This window comes from Colletes latitarsis, chromosome 9 (assembly GCF_051014445.1).
Source record: "Colletes latitarsis isolate SP2378_abdomen chromosome 9, iyColLati1, whole genome shotgun sequence".
NCBI lineage: Eukaryota > Metazoa > Arthropoda > Insecta > Hymenoptera > Colletidae > Colletes > Colletes latitarsis.
The window spans coordinates 28,338,526-28,361,652 of NC_135142.1; the positions used below are offsets into that span (position 1 = coordinate 28,338,526).

Here is a 23,127-nt window from a genome sequence, read left to right on the forward strand (position 1 = left end):
CTAGTAGCGCCGTAATTATAAGATTAAAGTCCCTAGATAAAGCCATAGAATTACTAACGGAAAAATCATTTCCTTTAATTTTTATAACACGGAACAACATTTATAACCTATTCGTACAATCGAAATATCGCGAATCTTATAATACACCTACCAATCGTGCTTTGATCACTGTTCGACGAACTAACGAAAAAGTTTGCAGAAGAATCATACTGGTAAAAATTGACCAGTACGTACGTTAATTCAATACGAATTACCATATTTCGTTAGAATGAAATAGTACATGTACAATTACAGATACGAATCCTACTTAAACAATATACTAATTATTCCTATATATCTGAGCATTCGTACTTAGATATTTATAAATAGCCTTCCTACATAATAACTATTGTATATTAATTATTGCTTTCTGTTTGATTAAAAAAATTATTGGTGGTACGCGTGAGTCACGAACAGAAAGAAATTTATTCTTTAATTTCATACTTTAACTGTTGTATCGTTTTATAAAATTATGTGAAAGCATCATCGTTATAATATGCAAGATAACAGATGCAAGCGTAAGATATCGATGACTAACAGAGATGCCAGAAAGGCACCGAAGGTTTCGGAAACCCGACAAAGGCAAAATGACGCATGTTCTCTTTCTCGATTCTCCGAAGTTGCCCAAAGTAAGTACGGACCGTTTCGTGGGAGTCGAGAGAGAAAGGCTCACATTTGCCTTCTCGCTCTTAACAACTGAAATCCGACCTCCCGTCAATGGCATACGATTTGGAATCTCGAGTCGAGATTCTCGACTGTCCAGGCATTTTTTACTTTCCGACCTATGCAGGCGCACAGTGTCTAAAGCTTATTAATATTATAATAACTATGTAATTCACTGTATATCTATATATATCAAGACGACATCTACGATAAAACGCCCAAGTTTGTCGAGAAATAATTCACCTTGTTGCACACTAGATGGCGTTCCAGTTAGTTACGATCGAAATCTAACTTTAATTTATTTATTAATACAACAATAGAGTACTCAATAATTTAGATCACTTATAAATGCTTCACTATTAACGCCAAAGGCCCAAACTTGTCTAGAAACAGTCCTATTCCTGTCAGAAGACATCGCTAACCTAAGACACAGGTTAACGGTGTCTTCTGATAAAAATATTGTCCAAAGCTTATTATTATTACAATAACAAAGTAATGCTCTGTATATATCTGATATATATCCTCCCCAGAACTAAAATAAATTTATACGATTGGAATTTATATACACAAAATGTTTGTTATCCCTATTTTAATAACTTGTTGCTAGAAAGAGTCATTAGATCCCTTAGGATACAAAGTAATCGCGATACAATCATACGTGAGCTAGTCCCTTTGGGATTATGAGAATTGAACAGGACTTCAACACGTTGCATGAGGAATCCATATGCTGTTTTGTTGGTTCAAATAATTAGATATCGAGGCAATATATTGCATTGTATTTATTAAACGAATAGAGATCTTAGGCTTACAAAGAAAGATATATTCGTAGTTTGCACGTTTCTTTCGACAAGTACATGGTTCTACATCGCGTCAAGCATAATACACATTAACTTGAGACTATATGTACTTCAGTCTAATTAATAAACAGTGTTTAAAGCTTATTATTATTATAATAACTACAGTAATGTCTACGTAAGTGACTGCATTCTTATCCACTTAAATGTCCATTTAATTTGTCCGTGATGCTCCCTGTCTATAAGTTAAAGAAAGTGTGACCCATCGGTGGTACATGATTTGCACAGCCATCTACGGCAAAACGCCCAAGTTTGTCGTGGAATTGTTCGTCTCGTCCACGCTAGATGGATTTCTCGACAAACTTGGGCTTTTTAGCACCAGAGGACCTGAGGTCGATAAAAACCACCATCTATCGAGATTCGAGAATGAGAGCATGTGTCAGTTTGCCTTTATCACTTTCTGAAACTCTACGAGCTCACGTCGCGTGATTTGGCATAGTGTGCGTAGTGCACCCGGTGCTCAATCTAGCATTTCTGGCAAAGATGCCCGACAAAGGCAAAATGCATGCCCTTTTTCTCGATTCTCCGAAGTTGCCCAAAGTAAGTTCGGACCGTCTAGTGGGAGTCGAGAGAGAAAGGCTCACACTTCCCTTCTCGCTCTTCAACAACTAATATCCGACCTCCCGTCAACAGGTCTCCACTGGCCTCTGCTGACCGCTGCTGACCACTCCTGGAATTTCTGACAACGTATAACGATTACGACTGGCTACTGTTAGTCTCTCCCAGCCTCTGCTGACCGCTGTTGACCACTCCCGGAATTTCTGACAACGTATAACGATTACTACTGACTTCTGCCTGCCTTCGCTGGACTCTGCTGACCGCTACTGACCACCCCTGATGCTTCTGACATCGTATAACAATTACTACATGCTACTGTTCGCCCCTGCTGATCTCTGCTGGCTTCTGCTGACCACCCCTGATGCTTCTGGCAACGTACAACGATTACAACTTGCTACTGTCAGCCTCTCCCAGCCTCTGCTGACCTCTGCTGACCACCCCTGATGCTTCTGGCAATGTACAACGATTACAACTTGTTACTGCTTGCCCCTGCTAGTCTCTGCATGCCTCTGCATCCCTCTGCTGACCTCTGCTGGCCCCTGCTGACCACGCTGACCTTTGTTAACAACTTCTAACATGATGTACATGTATTAAAACTTTGTATAATGTAAATCTATGACAATAAATGATATAATTTCAAAGAATTCTATGTGTTCTCATCACTTTTACCTTTCTTTTCCTCTCCCCATTATTCCCTTAGTTATAAGGAACCGTTTCTCTACTTAAAACTGGAATTCCAAAGTGCCCGGAGCGTTTTCTGAAATGCCGGTGACCTTGACCCACTTTCGAAACTGGGTCAAGGCCATCCGGATTTCCAAGTTGGCCCGAAGATTTCTGAAATTTCGAATGGCCTTGACCCACTTTCGAAATTGGGTCAAGGCCATCCGGATTTCCAAGTCGGCCGAAAGATTTCTAAAATTTCGAATGGCCTTGACCCACTTTCGAAATTGGGTCAAGGCCATCCGGATTTCCAAGTCGGCCGAAAGATTTCTGAAATTTCGAATGGCCTTGACCTACTTTCGAAATTGGGTCAAGGCCATCCGGATTTTCGAAGCGCCCGGAATTTTTCTAAGATTCGAATGGCCTTGACCCACTTTCGAAATTGGGTCAAGGCCATCCGGATTTCCAAGTCGGCCGGAAGATTTCTGAAATTTCGAATGGCCTTGACCCACTTTCGAAACTGGGCCAAGGTCAAGGTCAAATTCGGATTTCCAAAGTTCCCGGAACATTTCTAAAATGCTGGTGAACTTGCGAAGAAGGTGGTACGCATCTTATAAGTAAGAGAATGATTTGGAGAGGAAAAGGACGGTAAAAAATGATGAGAACACATTGATTACTTTGAAATTATATCATTTATTGCCATAGATTTACATTATACAAAACTTTAATACATAAAAACATATTATATTATATTACATCATGTGACAAGTTGTCAGCAACGGTCAGCAGTGGTCAGCGATGGTCAGCTGACGTCGGGAGATGTTGGCAGAGGCCAGCTTAGGTCGGGAGATGCTGGCTGAGGTCAGCAGAGGGTGGCAGTAGCCAGTAGTAATCGTTATACGTTGTCAGAAATATAAGCGGTGGTCAGCAGTGGTCAGCAGCGGTCAGCAGAGGCCAACGGAGGCCAGCAGAGGCATGCAGAGGCAAGTAGAGTCCAGCAGGGGCAAGCAGTAACAAGTAGTAATCGTTATACGTTGTCGGAAGCATCAGGGGTGGTCAGCTGTGGTCAGCAGAGGCTAGCAGCGGCAAGTTGTAATCGTTATACGTTGTCAGAAGTATCAGGAGTGGTCAGTAGCGGTCAGCAGAGTCCAGCGGAGGCAGGCAGAAGTCAGTAGTAATCGTTATACGTTGTCAGAAATATAAACGGTGGTCAGCAGGGGCCTGCAGAGGCTGGGAGAGGCTAACAGTAGCCAGTCGTAATCGTTATACGTTGTCAGAAGTAACAGGAGTGGTCAGTAGCGGTCAGCAGAGACGAGCAGAGGCATGCAGTGGCAAGCAGAGATCAGCAGGGGCGAACAGTAGCATGTAGTAATTGTTATACGATGTCAGAAGCATCAGGGGTGGTCAGCAGTGTTTAGCAGAGGCCAGCAAAGGCATGCACAGGCAAGCAGAAACCTGCAAAGGCGAGCAGAGACTTGTAGGGGCATGCAGTGGTAAGTATTAATCGTTATACATTATCAGAAATACCTGCAGTGGTCAGTAGCGTTCGGCAGAGGCCAGGAAAGTTCAGCAGAGACAAGCACACGCTGACAGAGATCAGCAAAGACCAGCAGAGGTTAGCAGAAGTCAGTAGTAATCGTTATAGGTTGTCGGAAATATAAGCAATGGTCAGCAGAGTCCAGCAGAGGCAAGCAGTAATCAGGAGCAGTCAGTAATGGTCGCTGTATGGTGTCAAAAGTTGTCGAGAGTTCTGTAATTTTGTTAGCACTGGTCATCAGAGGTCATCAGAGGCATATAGAAACCAGGAGTAATTTGCAGAGTTCAGTAATGAACTCTAGGAAAGGCAAGTAAAAATACCTGGGCAGTCGAGAAGGCAAATGTGAGCCTGCCTCTCTTAACTCCCATGAGACGTGTCCACGGTGCACTCGGTGCTTCGTTTGGCATCTCTGGTTTATACCGGAAATGACAGATCACGCGTATATCGTGAGCTTGTAGTGTTTCGGAAAGTCGACAAAGGTAAACTGACTGCTCTCCTTCAAGAATATCAGACTTACGCGCGCTAATAACAATTTGTACGCGACTCTTAAGTTCGGACAGCTTCGGGAATTCGAGAAAGAAGGTGAATATGAGCCTTCAAACGTCCAAGTTTGTCGTGAAATAGTTCGTTATCTCCGACGCTAGATGGCGCCTATTTTTCTACCTCGAACCCTCTGGTGGAAAAACGTCCAAGTTTGTCGTGAAATAGTACGTTTTCTCCAACGCGAGATGGCACCAAAACTATTTCCCGAGATAAAGAAATAGGCGCCATCTAGTGTCGAAGAAGACGCACTATTTCACGACAAACTTGGACGATTTCCCACCAGAGGGTTCGAGGTAGAAAAATAGGCGCCATCTAGCGTCGAAGATAACGAACTATTTCACGACAAACTTGGACGTTTTCCCACCAGGTTTTTTTACATCGTAGTTTTGGAAAAAGAATTTTTTTCTCGAAAATGCGTAAGATTTCAGGGTATGTTTATTCACAAAAAATGATTGTAATCGATCCCCGCAACTAACAATAATTTTTTTAGAATGATTTGAAATGTTTTAATTTCGTCGGTAAAGTCCACCGCAAGGATGCGGGGATGGGGTCATCAGCCTGAGAAGGCTGAAGTAAGAAGAAGTAATAATCGATATACGTTGCCAGATATATCAGAAGTGGTCAGCTGTGGTCAACAGAGGCCTGTAGAAAAATTCAAAAGTACATGCTACCACAGACAAGGTATACGAGCAGACCTTTCATCTGATGTATTTTTTCGGCCCGTTTCTCTGGGGCTCGAGACTCATTAAAATTCGTAAAAATAGCAAAGTTATAGCCTGTTGAATGAAAGAAGGCCTGTGTCAGTTTGTCTTCGTCGACTCTTCGAACTGTACGAGCTCACGTGATCTGGCATAGTGTGAGAAAGTGGAATGAGGCGTCTGTCTGGTATCAAACGTTTTTAGTTAGTCTTTATAAGGTTTGCAACCAAGTGAAAGAAACTCTTTACATTTTACTTACGGTATCATTTACTCCTCGATTCGTTGCTGATTTTTTCTTCTTCCCTACAATACACACATATCCTTTAGTGGATTAGAACATATTCTGTAATGGGTTGGGAGGTTGGAGGTAATCAATGGTCAGAAATAACGTTGGTGAACACGCGTAGCAGAGGCAGGAATAAATATACTCGAATAGTTCATATTTTCAACAATTTACTCCTAGGCTCTTGTTTTGGCCAGATCGGGACCAACAAATATTTTGCGGTCTCTTCTTGTTATACAATACATAAAAATAATGATATTTACAAATGTAGGATAACGTTAGGCACTCAATGAACAAAACGATAAAATTATAAATGGTTTTTCCTATTATACATACTGCAGGTGTTACGACGTATAATTGAACGATGCACTCAGAGAGCAGAGTGAGATACAAGTACAAGGATACTTCAAGAATTAGTATAGCTACGATTTAGTTGAATGTAAAAGAACAAAATTTTCTTTTTAACGAAACGAATTTTATTCGCATTCAATTATTGTTTTGCGATTCGATTGCGGTTCGAACGTGTGGAATGTTGGAGGTCGGGTAACAAGCATATTTTCACGTGGAATGTGCTCGCGCGATGTTTCAACGTTTTCGTTTAAATTAAGTCACTTTACCTATACTGTAAGTACCTCACTGCTGTTGTTACATTAAATTTTTTTTTCTTTCTTGCATTCACTGGCCTTCGCGTTCACTATTGTGAACAGTGGACATCGAAAGGAAGGATCGATCACTGCTCTGATTTCTCGGAATCAGAAGTGATTTTCCCGTATTCTACGAATGTCCGTAGACTAGAGTTATTTCTATCTCGAAACATCCTTTAAGTTAAAAATAATTGTTATAAGTCTACCGTTTCGATTCTTTTCCTTGTATCCCGATTAATCGCAATCGCAGTCTGTGGTACGATTTCAAATGTGCTTCGAAATTTGCATCAACACAGAGCTTACATACACCATCGAGCATCACGATGCAAAATGAAAAAAAGAAAAGAAAAATGTCACAGTCTATATATCGGAGTAACTTTTCGATCATCACTGAACCGATTCGGTGAACGTCGATCTTCCGTCCTCTCTTTTATATCGATTAATATTAACGATCGACTCATATACAAATTGCGCCATATCATTGTTTCAAGTTGTCTGACATAAAGTCCACATTACGCAGAATAAAATAAGTTATACGATTTGTCTATTTCTCATTAAAATATTATGATACAAATTACAATTATTTATAGTTCAGGGTCTAAGAGCCGTTAGTTGAAACTATAAAATCTTTATTAGCCACTTCTGTAGACAACTAAGAAGTGCATACATATATTTCAGTATAATTTCGTTTTGTACAATCAATCTTACACGTGTTCTCATACTGCTGATATGGCTTTCATCGTTACAACAACATCCTGAACAGTTTCTCGTTCGTGAAATATAAAGATGGTTCCAGCGACTATTTCAACGTCGCTTGAATTCCTGTTATTGTGTTTTGTGTTTGTATAACATGTATATATTTAGTCGCAAAACAATACGAAAGGCTGCTGTACATTTGGTCAATAAAACTTCCCACGCGATCGTTCGCTTCCCCCCCCGAGTATCGTAAGAGGTTTTATACTCGGTACTGTATGCTAACGACCCTTAACCCTTTGATAATATCACAGATGAATGAGTTTCCGTGTTGTGCGTTGCGCGTCGCTACCTAAGGTTCCTAACAAGTGCGTTAATCCTTTCAATTTTTTCACCGAGCACTCGCCTCTCCGAATCAAGAGCCGTTCTAGCGGATAAGAGTTCGTATATCCTTCGTTCCAGCTGAATCGTTTCGGAACGCAAGTTGTTCGACTGTGCCACCAGTTTTGATGTCTCGCTCGTCAAAATTTTCTTCTCCAATGCTTTCTCTGAAACGGAACACACTCCAACGTATCAGAAAATATTACATTATTCGTAACACAGATAGTATAACAAATACAATTTATTATTAAATAAATTCACGCTTCAACGAAACAATAAGAGACATTCGCTGACGGTTTTACCTTTGGAATATTCTCTATACGCGAACATGATGTCCTCGATCCCGGCCCATTTAGATCTTTCCCTTCTCCCAGCGACGTTCTCGTCGGCGTTCTCGTCCACGATCTTAATATCCACGACCTTGCAGTGATGTTTCACGCCATTCTCGCCGGGCATGGGCAAAGCAGGATAACACATGGAGAAAATGCTTGGAACCAAAGGCGGCAGAGGCGGTGGCCGTTCTGGAACATGCTTCACTTTTACTTTGTCCAATAGCCTCATCTTCTGCGTTGGTTTCGGTAACGACGGAGGACTGCTCGAATAAATCTTGGCAATTTTTTCACAGTACGCGGTCACGGAGTTCGTGCTCCTCCGTTTCTTACGATCCTGTAGCACGTACTGCCACGTTACCTCTGCCTCTGTAAGTTCAACGAGAGTGTCGTTTAATCGTCTCGGATATATTAGGATACATGTAACAGAATCGTAGAGGATATTTACCGTCTCTTCTAGTGGGAGGCATAACGTCGAGACCAATGGTCCTGAGGAAACCAACTTTCGGTTCAAAGTCTGGCGCATGAAGCAACACGTCCGGATGGTCACGCGGTATCGGCAATACAGATTCGATTACTGGTTCCGGTTCCAAAGGTACGTCTGGTGGATCAGGATTTAATCTGTATCTCTTTTCCACTTTGCAAAGCTCTATCTCTGTAACAGCCTCGAACGCGTTAACAAAAAAGCTTGAAGAGGTGGTTGGGAAGTATCGAGGGTGGGTGATCAATGGAACATTTAAAGAATCTCGTACAATAGTCGACAATGCATAACGGTAAGCTCTTTTAGACAGTTTTATTTAGAGATTACGTTTTCTTATTACGGAGGAATGTGAAGTATGTGGTAGTCGAATCAAGACCAGATTCTCACCGTTTCTCCTGCTCAAGGTGGTCAAGCCGAACATGGCGAGGAACGCCAACTTTTTTTCTGAATACTGTAACTTGGCCGGCGGACCTTTGGTGATCCAGAGATCCATGTCCTTGATATCGTCGTCGCCTTCGGAATCGGAACTGCACGCGAGGCTCGCGTTCCTCTCTCGTTTCCGTTTCCTCCTCCTCTCGGCTAGATCTAGCGAGGACGTCAACTCTTTCGGTTTCTCAGGTACAAGAAAAGACTTGTCGCCAGTGACATCCTGTTTGACTAGAGCCTTGCTCAGGTCAGGCACGTTCAACACCGCTGGCTCGCACTTCACGGAAATCTCAGTCAAATTATTGCACTTGTCGGTGAAACAAAATGCGGCGGTTTTCAGCTCTGTCGAGAAATTCAACAGTTTCTCCTGGTATTTTGGTATCTGCAATAGAACGTTCGACACGTTCTGACAGGTGCGCAACACTTCCTCGGACTTGATGCTCTGCATCAGTTGAGTGGTGTCTATCGGTTTTTGCGCGATGTCGTTTATGCTAAACTTAAAACTCGGTTGAAACGATAATGTGGACAAAACGTTACTCTGATCGTTCGTTACATTAGACTCTACCTCGGTCTTGATCTCCTTCTCGGCTAGATTGAAACTTATCGGCTGAAAAGGCGGACCTTTCCCTTGCTCGTAGGTCAGATGAGGAGTCAACGGCTTGTCTTGCAGCGTGCTCTTACCCAAATGATTCTGACTCGCCGTTGGCTGCTTCGCGTGGTTCTCGACTTTCTCGTTGCACGAGTTCGGTTTCCCATCCTTGGCCGTCGTCGTGTCCGCGTTGCTCTTATGGTGGGAGTTCGTGTGATTCGGTATCTTGTTCCCGCCGTTAGAGATCAGGCTGTTGCTGTTGTAGCTCGCGTTCACCGTCGTTTTCTCCGCGGCTATGCAATTCACCGCGTTCGACGCGGTGCTCTCGTTTCGCTGGGACGTCGCTATCGCCTGCTGCTGGCCCGTTTCGCTGGCGTGATGCGAGCTCTGCTGCTTCGTGCAGATCGAATTGGTCACGTTCGTGCCGCTGGTGGTCGTTAACGTTGGAACGCTGATCTTCGGTTGGGAATGATGCTGATGAGGGGACGTGGAGGAGAAGTGGGGCGGTTTGTACAGGCCAGGTACGTGCGAGACGGGTATATGGGGATGATGGAACTGTTGGGGCGGGTACGGTATAGGCTGGGAGAGCGACTGCTGAAGACTGATCTTTGAGTTGTCCGCGGTGGAGTTGTCGGGTATCATCTGACCGATCGGTTGGGACGCGTTCGAGGTGGTTGCGGGCGACTTTATAGGCGATTCCGGATGGGAGAGCTGACTCGTTATGCTGTGATTATGGCTGTTCACGATCGGCCTCTGTTGGGGTTTCGACGAGGAACGAAAGGAATCTTCGAACGGTCTGACGAAGGCCGGTTGCGACGCGACCGTCGTCGCGGTGGTCGTCGCGATGGCGGTCATCGTGGTGGTCGTGGTCGAGGCGTTCGCCGTCGTGCTCGTCGGTACCGCGGTCGCGTCTTTGCTTCTCGACGCGTGGACGCCGTGAGACAACGGCGGCGATTTGTGGGTCAAGGTCATGTGAGTGACGCTGCTCATGGTCGAGGGAACGGCGTTTGGCGTGGTCAGACTGTGCGTCGCGTGGGTGGTTATCGTGCCGTTGCTCGACAACGAGCTGGTCGTCGTCGTGCCGCTCGCGCTGCTGCTCCGTTGCTGATGTTGCTGCTGCGACGGCGGCGGCGCTGGTTGCGACTGTTGCACTTGCTGTTGCTGCTGATGGTATATGGAGGTCGTAACGGTGGTTGTCGCGCTGCTCATTATCGTAGCTGTGTGCTGACTAGAATGAATGGTGGTCGAGGGTACGGGAGGCAAATGGAGGGAGGGTATAGAAATGATCGGCGCCAGAGGCATACTTAAGGGCGGAGGTGGAGGCGGCGGTCCTATTACGGCCGGCGTTAAGGATGACATAGAGGCTATAGAAGGTATAGGCGGAGGGCCGATAGGCGCTGAGCTTATGGCTGGCGGAGGTCCAAGGTTCAGAGGGGGCAAAGTAGAAGCCAAAGGAGGCGGCATGGCGGCTGAGCTCACGGAACAGATAGAGGCAGTGGCCAGGGACGGTGGTGGCCCGATGGGAGCCGCTGGATTCGGGTAGCCTGGCAAACGGGAATGATAGATGCTTGGCGTCCCGGATGGATCCGACGACTGTGGCTGCGCGGTTGGCTGGGGCGGCTGCCCGGAGGACTGATCTTCCTTTCTGGACTGATGGTGACTGTTGCCGACCGATCCAACGCTATTGTTACCGTTGTTGTTGGCGGTGCTGGTGTTGTTGCTACCGCTGCTCCCGCTACCGCTCGGCCGATCTCTGTTCTCGCGTTCTCGCTCCCGGTCGCTATGCATCTGAACCGCTATGGTCGGCTTCCTAGCTGGAACAAATCCCGAACACAGTGCTTGGTAATCTTCCACTGATCTACTGCTATTTAGAGCTTATTTGGTACGGCGAACGAGTCGTCCAGAGCAGTGTTTCTTTAAACTGCGGCCAAAGGAACCCTGGACGGCCGTGAACGCGTCGATCGGAGCTCTTTGGAGAAGAGAAACGTTTCATATAATAATTCCTGGCACAACGCTCGGTGAAAGGTTTTCTATAACTATCTAAAAGTATCTCATCCTGTTTACCAGACTCTGTTGAGAAACACTGGTCTAGAGCAACACTTTTCGCTTAGTGATCTAGCTCCAAGCTACTACCTCGCGTGGCATTCAAGCTTTCGGTTAGATTCGTGCGCGAGGAGAAGCGTTAAATCGGTTCTTGAGTCAGCCTAAGGCGTGTCACGAACGCTGTTACCATTTTGCGAGAAACGATCGTCGCGGTATCGGACAGCTATCTCGATGGAAACTCTCGTTAGAACGCAACGTCTGTGCAGGCCACTCCGCGCGAATACCGTCGGGATTCGAGCCCCCTAGAACACTTCAAGCGCGCGCAAAGAAAAAAAAAAAAAAAGAAAAAAGAAAGAACATCGCAATCTTTCGTAACAACGAGATCGTTCGTTCACTTCAACTTACCTGAAGCGGTCCGTGCACACGCAAGCGCGTCGTTATAAGAAGTAGCTTAATGTATTCGCATCGAAGTATTGGGGATGATTGCCATTCGAATTTTCCACGATAATTGGACAACGTATAGATCGGAAAAGAAAGAAATTTCGCTAGCTATCGGGACGCTCGCAGTCAACAATTTTCTTTTTTTTTTTTTTCTTTTTTTTTTCATGTTTCTTCAATCAACGTACGGTACGCAAAGCCCGGCAGAAATAACCGAATCTTCCCCAAAACTGTTTCAGAAAATGAATCGAGGGTCAAGAATTCCAAGTCAAGCAGAATTTTGATCACGTTTTTTTTTTTTTTTTTTTTTTGCAATGTTTATTTTCAATTATAGTCCAAATATACATGTTTACATAATAAATTATATAAAAACGGTATAATTTTGATAAAAGAACATGTTTGACAAAGTTATATACATCGGTGGATTCGGTCAATGACGGATGAAATACGTGTTCACTACAATTAAGAAAAATTATTCTGACATTCAGTGTTTAATTGCAAATTTCTAAAACAGTTGCGGGAGCTAACGCAAGAGTGCACTGCGCCTGGGGGAAAGGATACAAAAGTCTTTGTGATCGGATCGTTTCAGAGTTACGCGTAGGTTCCCGCGTTAGGAAATGTTTCGTCGACGTTCACGGTGTTACCAGTTGTTCCACAAAATGGAGAAAGAAGAGAACAAAAAGGCAAGCGAAGAAAAATCAGACGATATCGAACGGGGTCCATGAAAAATAAGGAGTACATTTACCAACGACTTACGACCACCGATTATCATTTCTTTTCTTTAAATTATAATATATACGTTAAACATGTCGTACATACGCATATGAAAAAACCAGTTGGAATACAAAGTTGAATTTTTTCCAAAGGGGGGACAGGGGGGGGGGGAGAGAGAAAGAAAAGAATTCATTTGCAAAACAAGAACGCTTAAAAGAAGTTCATAGAAAACACATGAGTTTTTGTTGTACAACGACGCAACGTCGTCCATCGAACGGGACTATCGATCGTAACAACGACAAAAATATGTTTCTGTTATTTGTTTCCATACAAGGTGTGCACTCTTATGTTGACGTTTCGCCGTTTAAGGACGTTACTAACTACAAAACGATTAACTATGTAACGAACATTGTCATTGTACATGAATAAGAGGTATAATTCCAACGCTACAAAAATCAGTTGGAACACATTTGCCTCGAATACGATATAAATGGATTTAGACGGCCGACCGAAGGCCGACTTACTCTTCCGACATGAACAGAGAGAGGATAAGTCGTTCTTGGCAGCTGCCGATAAGTCTGACTTCGGTCCACAGGTAAACAAAAAATCATTAGCTAAATCGGGCCTCGGAGAATTGATTGCATCTTACTCTCTTCTTCTTTTTTTTTTTTTCTTTTATCTTTTTCTTCGATTAATCCTAACCGAACGTAGGATAGACACGACGACGTTTCCGTTCTCTCACCCTCTCGACTACCGAAGCGAACGGTTCTCTCAACGGGGTGCGTTTAACGTGGCCAGCAGCGCGTTTTCAATCTCGAGTTCGAAACGACTAGCCGAAAGAAGGAACAAAAAACGTGAAAACGTAAACTCGACCGTCGAGAGCTGGGTGCCGCTTACCTAGAAAATATCGATCTATACCTCCCATACGAATAAAAAAAAAAAACAAAGAAAAAAAAAACAAAAAACAAAGAAAAAAAAAAAAAAAAGTAAACGACGAACTACAATGTCTATAAACTTCGATTATAATCTAGATTAAAATTAGAAGCGTAGTATGTTCTTTTTTGTTGTCGATTTCGATTCACAGTCAGGTTATAGTTTTTCTTTTTTTCTTTTTTTTTTTTTCTTTTTTTTTACAACGACTTCTCCTCGCTTGCTTCGCTCGTGTGTTCGGGTTCGATCCGTGACGGGGATGGAACTCGTCGGTTGCGGTACAGATTTATTCGAACGTGGAGCGTGTTACCCGACGAACGTGTTTCGTCGCCGAGGGTTCGATCGCTTGGCACCGATTATGGGACTAAAACCGAGAACAAGATAAAAAGATTCCAATGGAAAACGAACACTGTGGCGAACGGAAACGATACGATGAGGGGGGGTGGTGAGTGACGGCGGGGGGGGTCTCTCGAACAAAGACAGACGGAAGGAAGAAACGATGATACCGCGATGATGAGGGGGGGCGTTTGATTGGGGAGGGAGAGAAGGAGAGGAATTTGTTGTTCGCGGTTGGACGTTGTGTCGAGAGCGGAGACGATGGCGCGTGACCGCGCTCGCAGGAGGAAAAGAAACGAGTATTTTCCGGCGCGTGAGAAACGACGGCGGGACAGAGACGTCTCGCGATCGCTCGTAATCGATGCTTTCTTTTTAATGAAAGGCAGTGGGGGGTGGAGCGACTCGCTCACCTGCAGTATCAGCGGATGCAGGTGTAGGCGCTGGTACCGGGGCGGCGGGGGTTGAATTTCGTGCCGCTCTTCTCCTCTCCTCCCCCTCCCGCAGTGCAGCTTGTTCCCGTGCCTGCCTTAAGCGATGCTCCTCCTCCAGTTTCAGTCTGAAACGAGATTCGTGTCGCCGTTTATAAACGTGAAACGATCCAACGGGGGGGGACGCGCGCGTTGGTGAGGTGGGCCCCGCGAAAATTTTCGTCACGGACGTTCTCGCTATATCGTTAGAGGATCTCTTTTGTTTTTGGATTTTCACTTACCTCTCGTGTATCACGGGAGACATGAGTCCGAGGGATGCCGGTGGTAGCATGTCCGGATTATATCGTAGCCCGTACAGGGGGTACGACGGTAGCCCGGGAAACAACGGCTGTCTCAGCATTCCACACCGTTCCAAATACAACTGTTCCTCTAATCTGTCAATCACCAACGAAAGAACGTGATTAAATTTGATATCTGACCGAGGGGAAATGGCGAACACTGATCAGAGACGGGCAAATTAATTTATTTAACCCTCAAATGCGACTCTCGATCTCAACTGAATTATTTTCCTCATTCTTTTCATTTAACCAGTTAACTGTGTTCGACGAGTATACTCGACATGGAGAAGTTGTCATGACGAGTTTTATAAAATAAACTTATCTTTTTGATGTAATATTTTAACAGCAACACTTACTCTGTGCTCGATCGATTTTCGTGACATACGGAGGGACACAGTTAACTGGTTAAAAAATAATGAACTAATGGAGGATTACATAAATTTTCTAATAATTACATTGTCATGTATTATACAATATTAGTTTAAACATGTGCAGCGGCCCCAATAATCCACGTAAGGGTTAAAATTAATGTTTTGTGTGGATACTCGTGATTCGGGTTCTTAATTTAGAATTTATCCAAGAACGAAGAAAAGCAAAACATATGACAAATTATACGAATTAAAAATGTCGTCTGTTTTTCAGTGTCCGAATTTTATTCGGTAATAACACATTGGCTGAAAATAACATGGCGTGGCTGCTGAAGTTCATTTAGCGTGTATTCGCTCGTTTTTTATGAAACTCAATTTTTTGGGCGTAACAGAATCATTTGTGTCGCATGTTCATATTCTTCTATTAATATCCCCTTTTACTGCAGTTTTACGAATATCGTGTATCGGAATATTTCCATATTTTTATAAAGACTTTTTAAGCATGATTGGAAAATATCGATTTAGCACGTTGACTGCCGCGTTAGATTTCCTCATCGTTTTTTTTTTAAACATATTGTACGTCAAATCAAAATGTTCGAAAGTTTAAAGATGTACTTATTAATCTACATTATTTCTAATTACTCTTACATTATTCAAAAGCATATAAATATTAATGATCGTTCCATCTAAGCGTTTCGATCAGTGTAAGTTTAAAGTGCCAGTCATCAGTGACCATTATAGCTGTCAACGTGTTAATATCAACATTCTTAGTTATGATACATGACCCTGTATAGAAGGACTTTAATCTATGAAGTTTGTAATTTCTCAAGTATGAATCTCTACATACGTGTAGTTTAAAACCAATAAAAATTATGTACAAAGATTTACGCCTTTGGATTAATACAGATCTTCGGGCTTCTTGCTGCTAATGAAATCAATCTACATCGACAGTCGTAGATACTTTTTTGTTCCCTCGAGAAGCTAGTCACCTGAGAAATAATTAAAAATGGCGCGCTGCAGCCTATCGTTTTCTCTTTTTAATGCGCTCACTCTGACACATATGTAGGTCAGGGCTGACTCGACTCAATAAATATCGCCTATAGAATAAAACTGTAATGTTTTCTAAAACTAAAAAAGATATGTTGCAAGGATAATGAGCCGTGCCCAGAGATGTTGATTGATTAGTTAACAGGAGTAACTGCTAGTAGACTCATTAGTAATTTTTATCTGATTCTCTTAAGACCACGTGACATCTCTTAACATAACTGTTTATAATGTGCTGAATAATATAAACGCCTGGTGGGAGAAGAGACTGGGTCCCAAGCGTCCATCGCTGCATTTTTTCTAATTCATCGAGCTACATATTTATTACACTGAATACAAGATCGCGATACAATAATTCCTCGTTTAATGACATAATTTCTAACAGAGTTACGCGATCAGGGAATGCTTCGAATCATTGTTTATTGCTTCTCCAGTCCAAACTGCACAGATTGGTTGATATTACTCGCAGAAAGATATAATACAAAATACACAATAGTCTCGACACACGCTGGTACTCGTGCAACGTCCCTTTGATGTTTCCATGCACGTACCCACAGACAGGGAGAATTCTTATTCAGAAGTACATCTCCAATAACTAATAAAGGACAAATAGCTTCTCTTTGATCGCCTACGACATAGCAACTGGAACAGATTTTCATACAAAATAGGTTCAACTCCAAGGAAACGTATACTGAGTCTTTGCCACATCTAATCAGTTTGAAGCAATTCCTTTGTGTGTTGCTAGGTCTATGATGACTTCTCAGAGGGGGCAGCCGCGCCCAAAGGGTCCAAGATGACTTTACCAAGTCTCCAATTTTTCAACTATTAAGCGAGGAATTACCGACGCGATTGGCTAGTGTCGCGAAATTACCTATAAGCGTGTTGGAGGTGTGGCGGTGGATAGAGACCGTGGTGGTAGTGACTGTAGGCCGCAGGGTCCAAGGCAAAGGCCGGCGGAGCATGAGCCGGATGATGCTCGGGCCGGTACGGCTGAAAGCCAGAACGTGCCAGCAATTCGGAAGCTGCGGCTGTTACGCTGTGGTTGCTGGTGTCCGCTGGCCTGGCGGTCGTGTACAAGGAGGGAGTCTCTTCTGGTCTTCTCTCGTGGGTGGATCGTTCCTAAAATACAAATACCACGTGGTTATTAATCGTCACCGTTTTCCAATCGCTGAGACAACCAAGAGCAGGACCAGGAAGGGGAACTACACATGCAAACGCGCACATTAATGGGATTCTACTAATAATGAATTTTTTTAAAGTGTAGCGGCCATTGTACAGCCACTACGCCCTTGCCAGAGTGTGAATGGGAATGAAATGCAAGGCTAGTTTTAAGCTTTCTATTTTCCCATTTTCCCAGGGTCTCGTGCGAACCTGGTCGTCCTGTTAAACACTTGGCGACCAGAACCGTACGAGGCGCCTGTTTTCTTTCAAGGTTTCGCCTGGGCCTTGGACCACCCCGATCCGGGCCAGGCGACCCTCTTGAATTTATTACCCTCTTTCACTCTAGCTAAACTTTTCCTATACTAAACATTTTCCAGTTTTTTCCGTCTTTCTGTCCTATCCTAGAGGCTAAAATAAGACGAAAATCAAGAATACTATTTTCTTGATTGAGGCTTCGTGAAAAAGTTATTAACGTTTAAAGTTCCGCACGTACTAAATTTTTTTCTCGAAAGTGGGTAGGATTTCGAGGGTATGTCTAATGACCAAAAATGATTGTAATTGACCCCCACAGCTAACAATATTTTTTTCATAACGATTTGAAATATTTTAATTTCGTCGAAAAATTTCACACCTTCTCGAATTTTTTTCTAGAAAATGGGTAGGATTTCGGGGGTATGTCTATTCACCAAAAATGATTGCAATTGACCCCCACAGCTAACAATATTTTTTTCAGAACGATTTGAAATATTTTAATTTCGTCGAAAAATTTCACACCTTCTCGAATTTTTTTCTAGAAAGTGGGTAGGATTTCGGGGGTATGTGTAATGACCAAAAATTATTGTAATCGACTCCTGCAACCGAAAATAATTTTTCCACAACGATTTGAAATTTTTTTTTTCCGTCCAAAAATTTCACACCTTCTCGAATTTTTTTCTCAAAACTGCGTAGGATTTCGGGGGTATGTGTAATGACCAAAAATTATTGTAATCGACTCCTGCAACAAAAAATAATTTTTCCAAAACGATTTAAAAATTTTTTTTTCCGTCCAAAAATTTCACACCTTCTCGAATTTTTTTCTCAAAACTGCGTAGGATTTCGGGGGTATGTGTAATGACCAAAAATTATTGTAATTGACCCTTGCAACAGAAAATAATTTTTCCAAAACGATTTAAAAATTTTTTTTTCCGTCGAAAAATTTCACACCTTCTCGAATTTTTTTCTAGAAAGTGGGTAGGATTTCGGGGGTATGTGTAATGACCAAAAATTATTGTAATCGACTCCTGCAACCGAAAATAATTTTTCTAAAACGATTTGAAATTTTTTTTTCCGTCGAAAAATTTCACACTTTCTCGAATTTTTTTCTCAAAACTGCGTAGGATTTCGGAGGTATGTGTAATGACCAAAAATTATTGTAATCGACTCCTGCAACCGAAAATAATTTTTCTAAAACGATTTGAAATTTTTTTTTTCCGTCCAAAAATTTCACACCTTCTCGAATTTTTTTCTCAAAACTGCGTAGGATTTCGGGGGTATGTGTAATGACCAAAAATTATTGTAATCGACTCCTGCAACCGAAAATAATTTTTCCAAAACGATTTGAAATTTTTTTTTTCCGTCCAAAAATTTCACACCTTCTCGAATTTTTTTCTCAAAACTGCGTAGGATTTCGGGGGTATGTGTAATGACCAAAAATTATTGTAATTGACCCTTGCAACAGAAAATAATTTTTCCAAAACGATTTGAAATTTTTTTTTCCGTCCAAAAATTTCACACCTCGAATTTTTTTCTCAAAACTGCGTAGGATTTCGGGGGTATGTGTAATGACCAAAAATTATTGTAATCGACCCCTGCAACCGAAAATAATTTTTCCAGAACGATTTGAAATTTTTGAATTTAGTTGTTAATAACTTTTCAACGAAGCCTCCATCAACAAATTGGTATTCTTGATTTTCGTCTTATTTTGGCCTCTAGAATCCCCCATTAAAATGTAACAGTTAACAGTTAATAATTGTGGAGTTGTGGGGTTGTCATTTTACCCCCTAGCCCCCTCAAAAATTTCGTTCGTCCTTCCTGAGATTCGTCCCTGGGGCGGAAGAGGATCATTCGATAAGGAAAAAAAGAATACAAGGACTCCCGGATATATTCGGACAAGCAACGAATCGCTTCCCCTCGCGTAATAATTCGCTTCGTTTCGGTTCACGTTCATCCCCCGGCGTTCGAACGTTACGAAACGCATTCAGTTTATCGCGAAGTCTCGCTACGAAGTCGCGGAGCGAACCGGCGATGAGTTGCCGCTCGGATGAGCTCACCATGGAAATTGGCAGGAAAGACGTACCTCCGGTCGCTCCGTAACATCGAGGCGAGGTTTATACAGGCCAGTCCAAAATAGATGGTTCGATCCTCGTGAAAATAAATTTTATTCCCGCGTTCCGGTAACCTCGAGATCATAGCTAACGCGTAAACAAACGTGTAAAGTGCTTACGTTAACCCTCGAGTGGACTCTCGATCTCAACTAAATTATTTTACTTAACGTAAACGCGTTCGCTGTCTGGTCTCTCAGCGGCGTATCCAAAAGCGTGGCGCTGTGACGCGTATACGGGTCACGGACAGTGAACGTGTTAACTTTCATCAAATGGGGAATATTAAATATTAATTTAAGCTTGCAATAATCCATTCAAGGGTTAAAGTAGAGAATAAGCACAATACAATTGCGAGTAACTTTTGATGAGTCGTGCTCGTGCAGTTGGGAATTATTTAAGCAAATTTAACGTCCCATGATCGCGCGTGGTAGGATATTTTTCTGTTGGTTGTCCCGTACGGGGAATCGGACGGTTACGAAAAGGTGCCTCCGGCGGCCGCTCGGGAGGGAAAGGTTGTGGGGACCTTTTGTTAGGTCCCCAAAGTGGACAGGCTACACACGTTTAGTCGGTCGCGCGAAAGCGGATAATGGAAGAAAAAAGGGGGACACACAGGTCGTCGGATCGTCGCGCGATTACTCACCCTGGCAGGGGAAGGACCTCTGACCAGAGGAGGCGGTGCTCGATTCTTGGGACTCGCGCGGGGCTCTTCTTCCTGAGGTGCTGGGCCTGCCTGCTTAGCCAGGTTCCTTAGAGCGGCGGCGAAGCTTCTGCTGTTCTGCTGAGCACCTGGACCGGGGCCAGGGGTATGACCCTGAGGTAAAACACCGGAACTGGGTCTGTGAGACTTGCTGATCGTGGTGGGTTGCGCTTTGGTGCTGGCAGGCTGGAGACCTGAAAGAGGTCGAGAGATCAATGAGACGAGTCCTTCTGGGCCTACCCTTACGAATATATCGCTTAACATTCTTGCTACTACGTGTCCTTGCTAATTCTCGTGAGACCGTACGCGTGAATAGAAAGTCTTTTGTTCTTTTCAACCCTTAAATGCATTTTTTATTTCCAGAAACACGCGTCGATCGGGCTTCTCGTGTTTTCGCTATGAAGACGCGTCTATTGTTAACGCTGAAGAAATATCGTTCGATTATCTCAACAAACGACACGATTAAAGCAGCAGGAAAAAGTATCTTATCGCGAGCAAGGATACATAAATTTCCCCGCGGGGTTCGGAGGTCGTCGGGCAGAAAAACGCGAAAAAGTTGTTAGATGGGAATTAATTATTCCTGCATATCGAGCGAGGAACATAATTGTTTAATAACGCGTCATGCCGTGCAGTCGATAGGCAGGAAAAAAACGCGCAGAATGCAAATAACGTGTCGATAAATTATCCATCGATCTGTATCGGTTCTTCCAGCGAACGTCGTAGATCTTGACCTTTCGCGAGTGTTACACTTGTCGATGATTAGGCGACCTTGCTATTATAATTACGATGATCCAATCGTGATCGATCAAATGCCTTTTTTTAACCCGGAAATTACGTATGCGTTATCTATTATGACTTCCAAACAATCTTACAACAACTAGGTACAGTCTCGAACTCGGTATAAGATCCAAAGTCACATCCTATATAAGATTTACACACGTTCACTGTCCGGATTTTTAGCGACATATCCAAAAGCGTGGTGCCATGATCCGTATACGAGTCATGGACAGTGAACGTGTTAACATCGTAAATAATCAATTTACACCCCCATTGTCAGTATCTATCGATGGTATTAGGGGTGTAATTGGTACACGTGGGATTAACGACAGAATTTTTCGAAACAAAACGCAACAACGAGGGGGGTTGCAATTAATTCGGTTTTAGCGACTTTGTAACCGTGCGTCCACCCTTTCTTTGCAACGATATTTTAATACTCGCGTTGTCTGGCCGGATTTAAACGTGGCGGGGGTCCTCCTATTAAAATAAAGTCGATACATAGTCGGATGAATGTAACCGTCGACCTCTTTGATCTCGGTTTTCCTGAAAGGGAATGCATAATTCGTCGGCGCGATTACGATAACCATGAAGAGAAGGGGGGGGAGGAGGAAGCATTAGTCCGCGCGATAATAGCGTATCGTTCGAGCGCCGACAGACGCTAATTATTTTCTACGATCCCGGACGTAACATAAATTGCAGTTTTTAATCCGTCGCGCGGGAACGTGACAACCCGACAATAAGGCAATAACTCTGTACGGTCCGGGGTAATTACAAATCGCTCGCGTCGATATTTTTCAACATGGTCGCGCGCCGTTTCTGCGTTTACAATTTCCTTCGTAATTGCGCGACCAAAGTCCCCCGCCCAACCGTTTAAACGCCTCGCGAGGCGTTCTCCACCTATTCGTTTTTGCGACCTCAAGGTCGGCAAGTTTATTAAAATAAAATTTTTTTCCAATTCCGCCTTCGTTGGCACGATTTTAATTTTTTTATCTTCACCTATCAACAACTATAGAAAACTAATATTGAAAGGTAGCAGAGTGTGTAACAAATAAATAAATAAAGGATTAACACGTTCACTGTCCGGTCTCTCAGCAGCATATGCAATAGCGTGGTGATGTGACCCATATACGGGTCGTGGACAGTGAACGTGTTAAAGGACCCAACTTTTCGTCGTACAACGCGACACTACTCGCTTGATCTCAAGAAGAATATATATAATTTTGCAAGATACAATCCACCGATTACCGAGGAACGCAGATACCGTGGCGACTAAAAAATAGTGATTAATGGAGACCGGAAGGGCCCTCAAAAGGAACAAAATTCCTCCCCGGAGGCTTCTTTGATCTCCGGGGCGGGCTTTTCGCGGCGCTGGCGCGATTCGATCTCTATCGAGACGACATCGGATCGCGAATCCATTCTTCTTCTGCCCTCTTTTTTCCCCCAATCCGCTTCCTCTTCCACTTTTCTTTTTTTTATATAAATCAAGGACGAGCCCAGGACACGTCGGCATCCGGGTGGTCCTTTGTTCGGGACGGTGATCGACGAAGACATCGGGAGCAAACGGTCCTCTCTCCTCTCTCTTGCGCTCTCCCATCCAGTTAAAACGAGAAAACAAGGACGGAGGAGGATACCCGAGGACGGTTTTCACCCTCCATTCAATTCCTCGTCAGCATTGCGCCGCACACACCGTCGTCTCCTCTCGACGGACACGCGACTCTGCCTCCCCATCCCCCCGTGTCTCGTTTCTCCCCTTCGATTCGACCCCTCCTCCCCTAACCCAACCCGCGAAAACGTTCGACTTCGGAACGCGATTTCTTTTCACTCGTACCCCCCGTCGTCGTCTTAATAACCTTTCTTTCCGCCCCTTTCCCGCTCCGTGGAACAAATAAGCGGGGGCGGAGGGGAGACCCAGGATGATCGAAACTCGGAACGAATCGCAGCGGGAGGCATATTTTACCGCGTTGCTTTTAATATCGCGACACGCGACGACGATTCTTCCTCGACGTTATTGGTTTCGTCCCTCTTTACCCCTTCTTTTCTCCTCCGATGCCATTTTGGTACAGCTTCGAACAATCTGCATAGTGTGTTTATGCTTATTCCTGACCAGAAAGATAG

The 23,127-nt window shown here is 43.6% G+C and overlaps 1 protein-coding gene across 3 annotated transcripts in view; it reads right to left on the reverse strand.

Annotated features, from left to right (window-relative positions):
- Positions 1 to 6,856: 6,856 nt before the first annotated feature.
- Positions 6,857 to 23,127, reverse strand: part of Px (MAP7 domain-containg protein plexus) — a 100,883-nt gene continuing 84,612 nt past the window's right edge. For all 3 annotated transcript variants that reach the window (XM_076773598.1, XM_076773599.1, XM_076773597.1), the window contains 8 exons: positions 20,179 to 20,429; positions 16,889 to 17,136; positions 14,549 to 14,701; positions 14,250 to 14,395; positions 8,751 to 11,192; positions 8,331 to 8,537; positions 7,856 to 8,251; positions 6,857 to 7,720 (listed from right to left, as the gene is read on the reverse strand). In XM_076773598.1, coding sequence (XP_076629713.1) covers positions 7,521 to 7,720; positions 7,856 to 8,251; positions 8,331 to 8,537; positions 8,751 to 11,192; positions 14,250 to 14,395; positions 14,549 to 14,701; positions 16,889 to 17,136; positions 20,179 to 20,429 — 4,043 coding nt within the window. In that variant the 3' untranslated portion in view covers positions 6,857 to 7,520. The remainder of the gene's footprint in view (positions 7,721 to 7,855; positions 8,252 to 8,330; positions 8,538 to 8,750; positions 11,193 to 14,249; positions 14,396 to 14,548; positions 14,702 to 16,888; positions 17,137 to 20,178; positions 20,430 to 23,127) is intronic.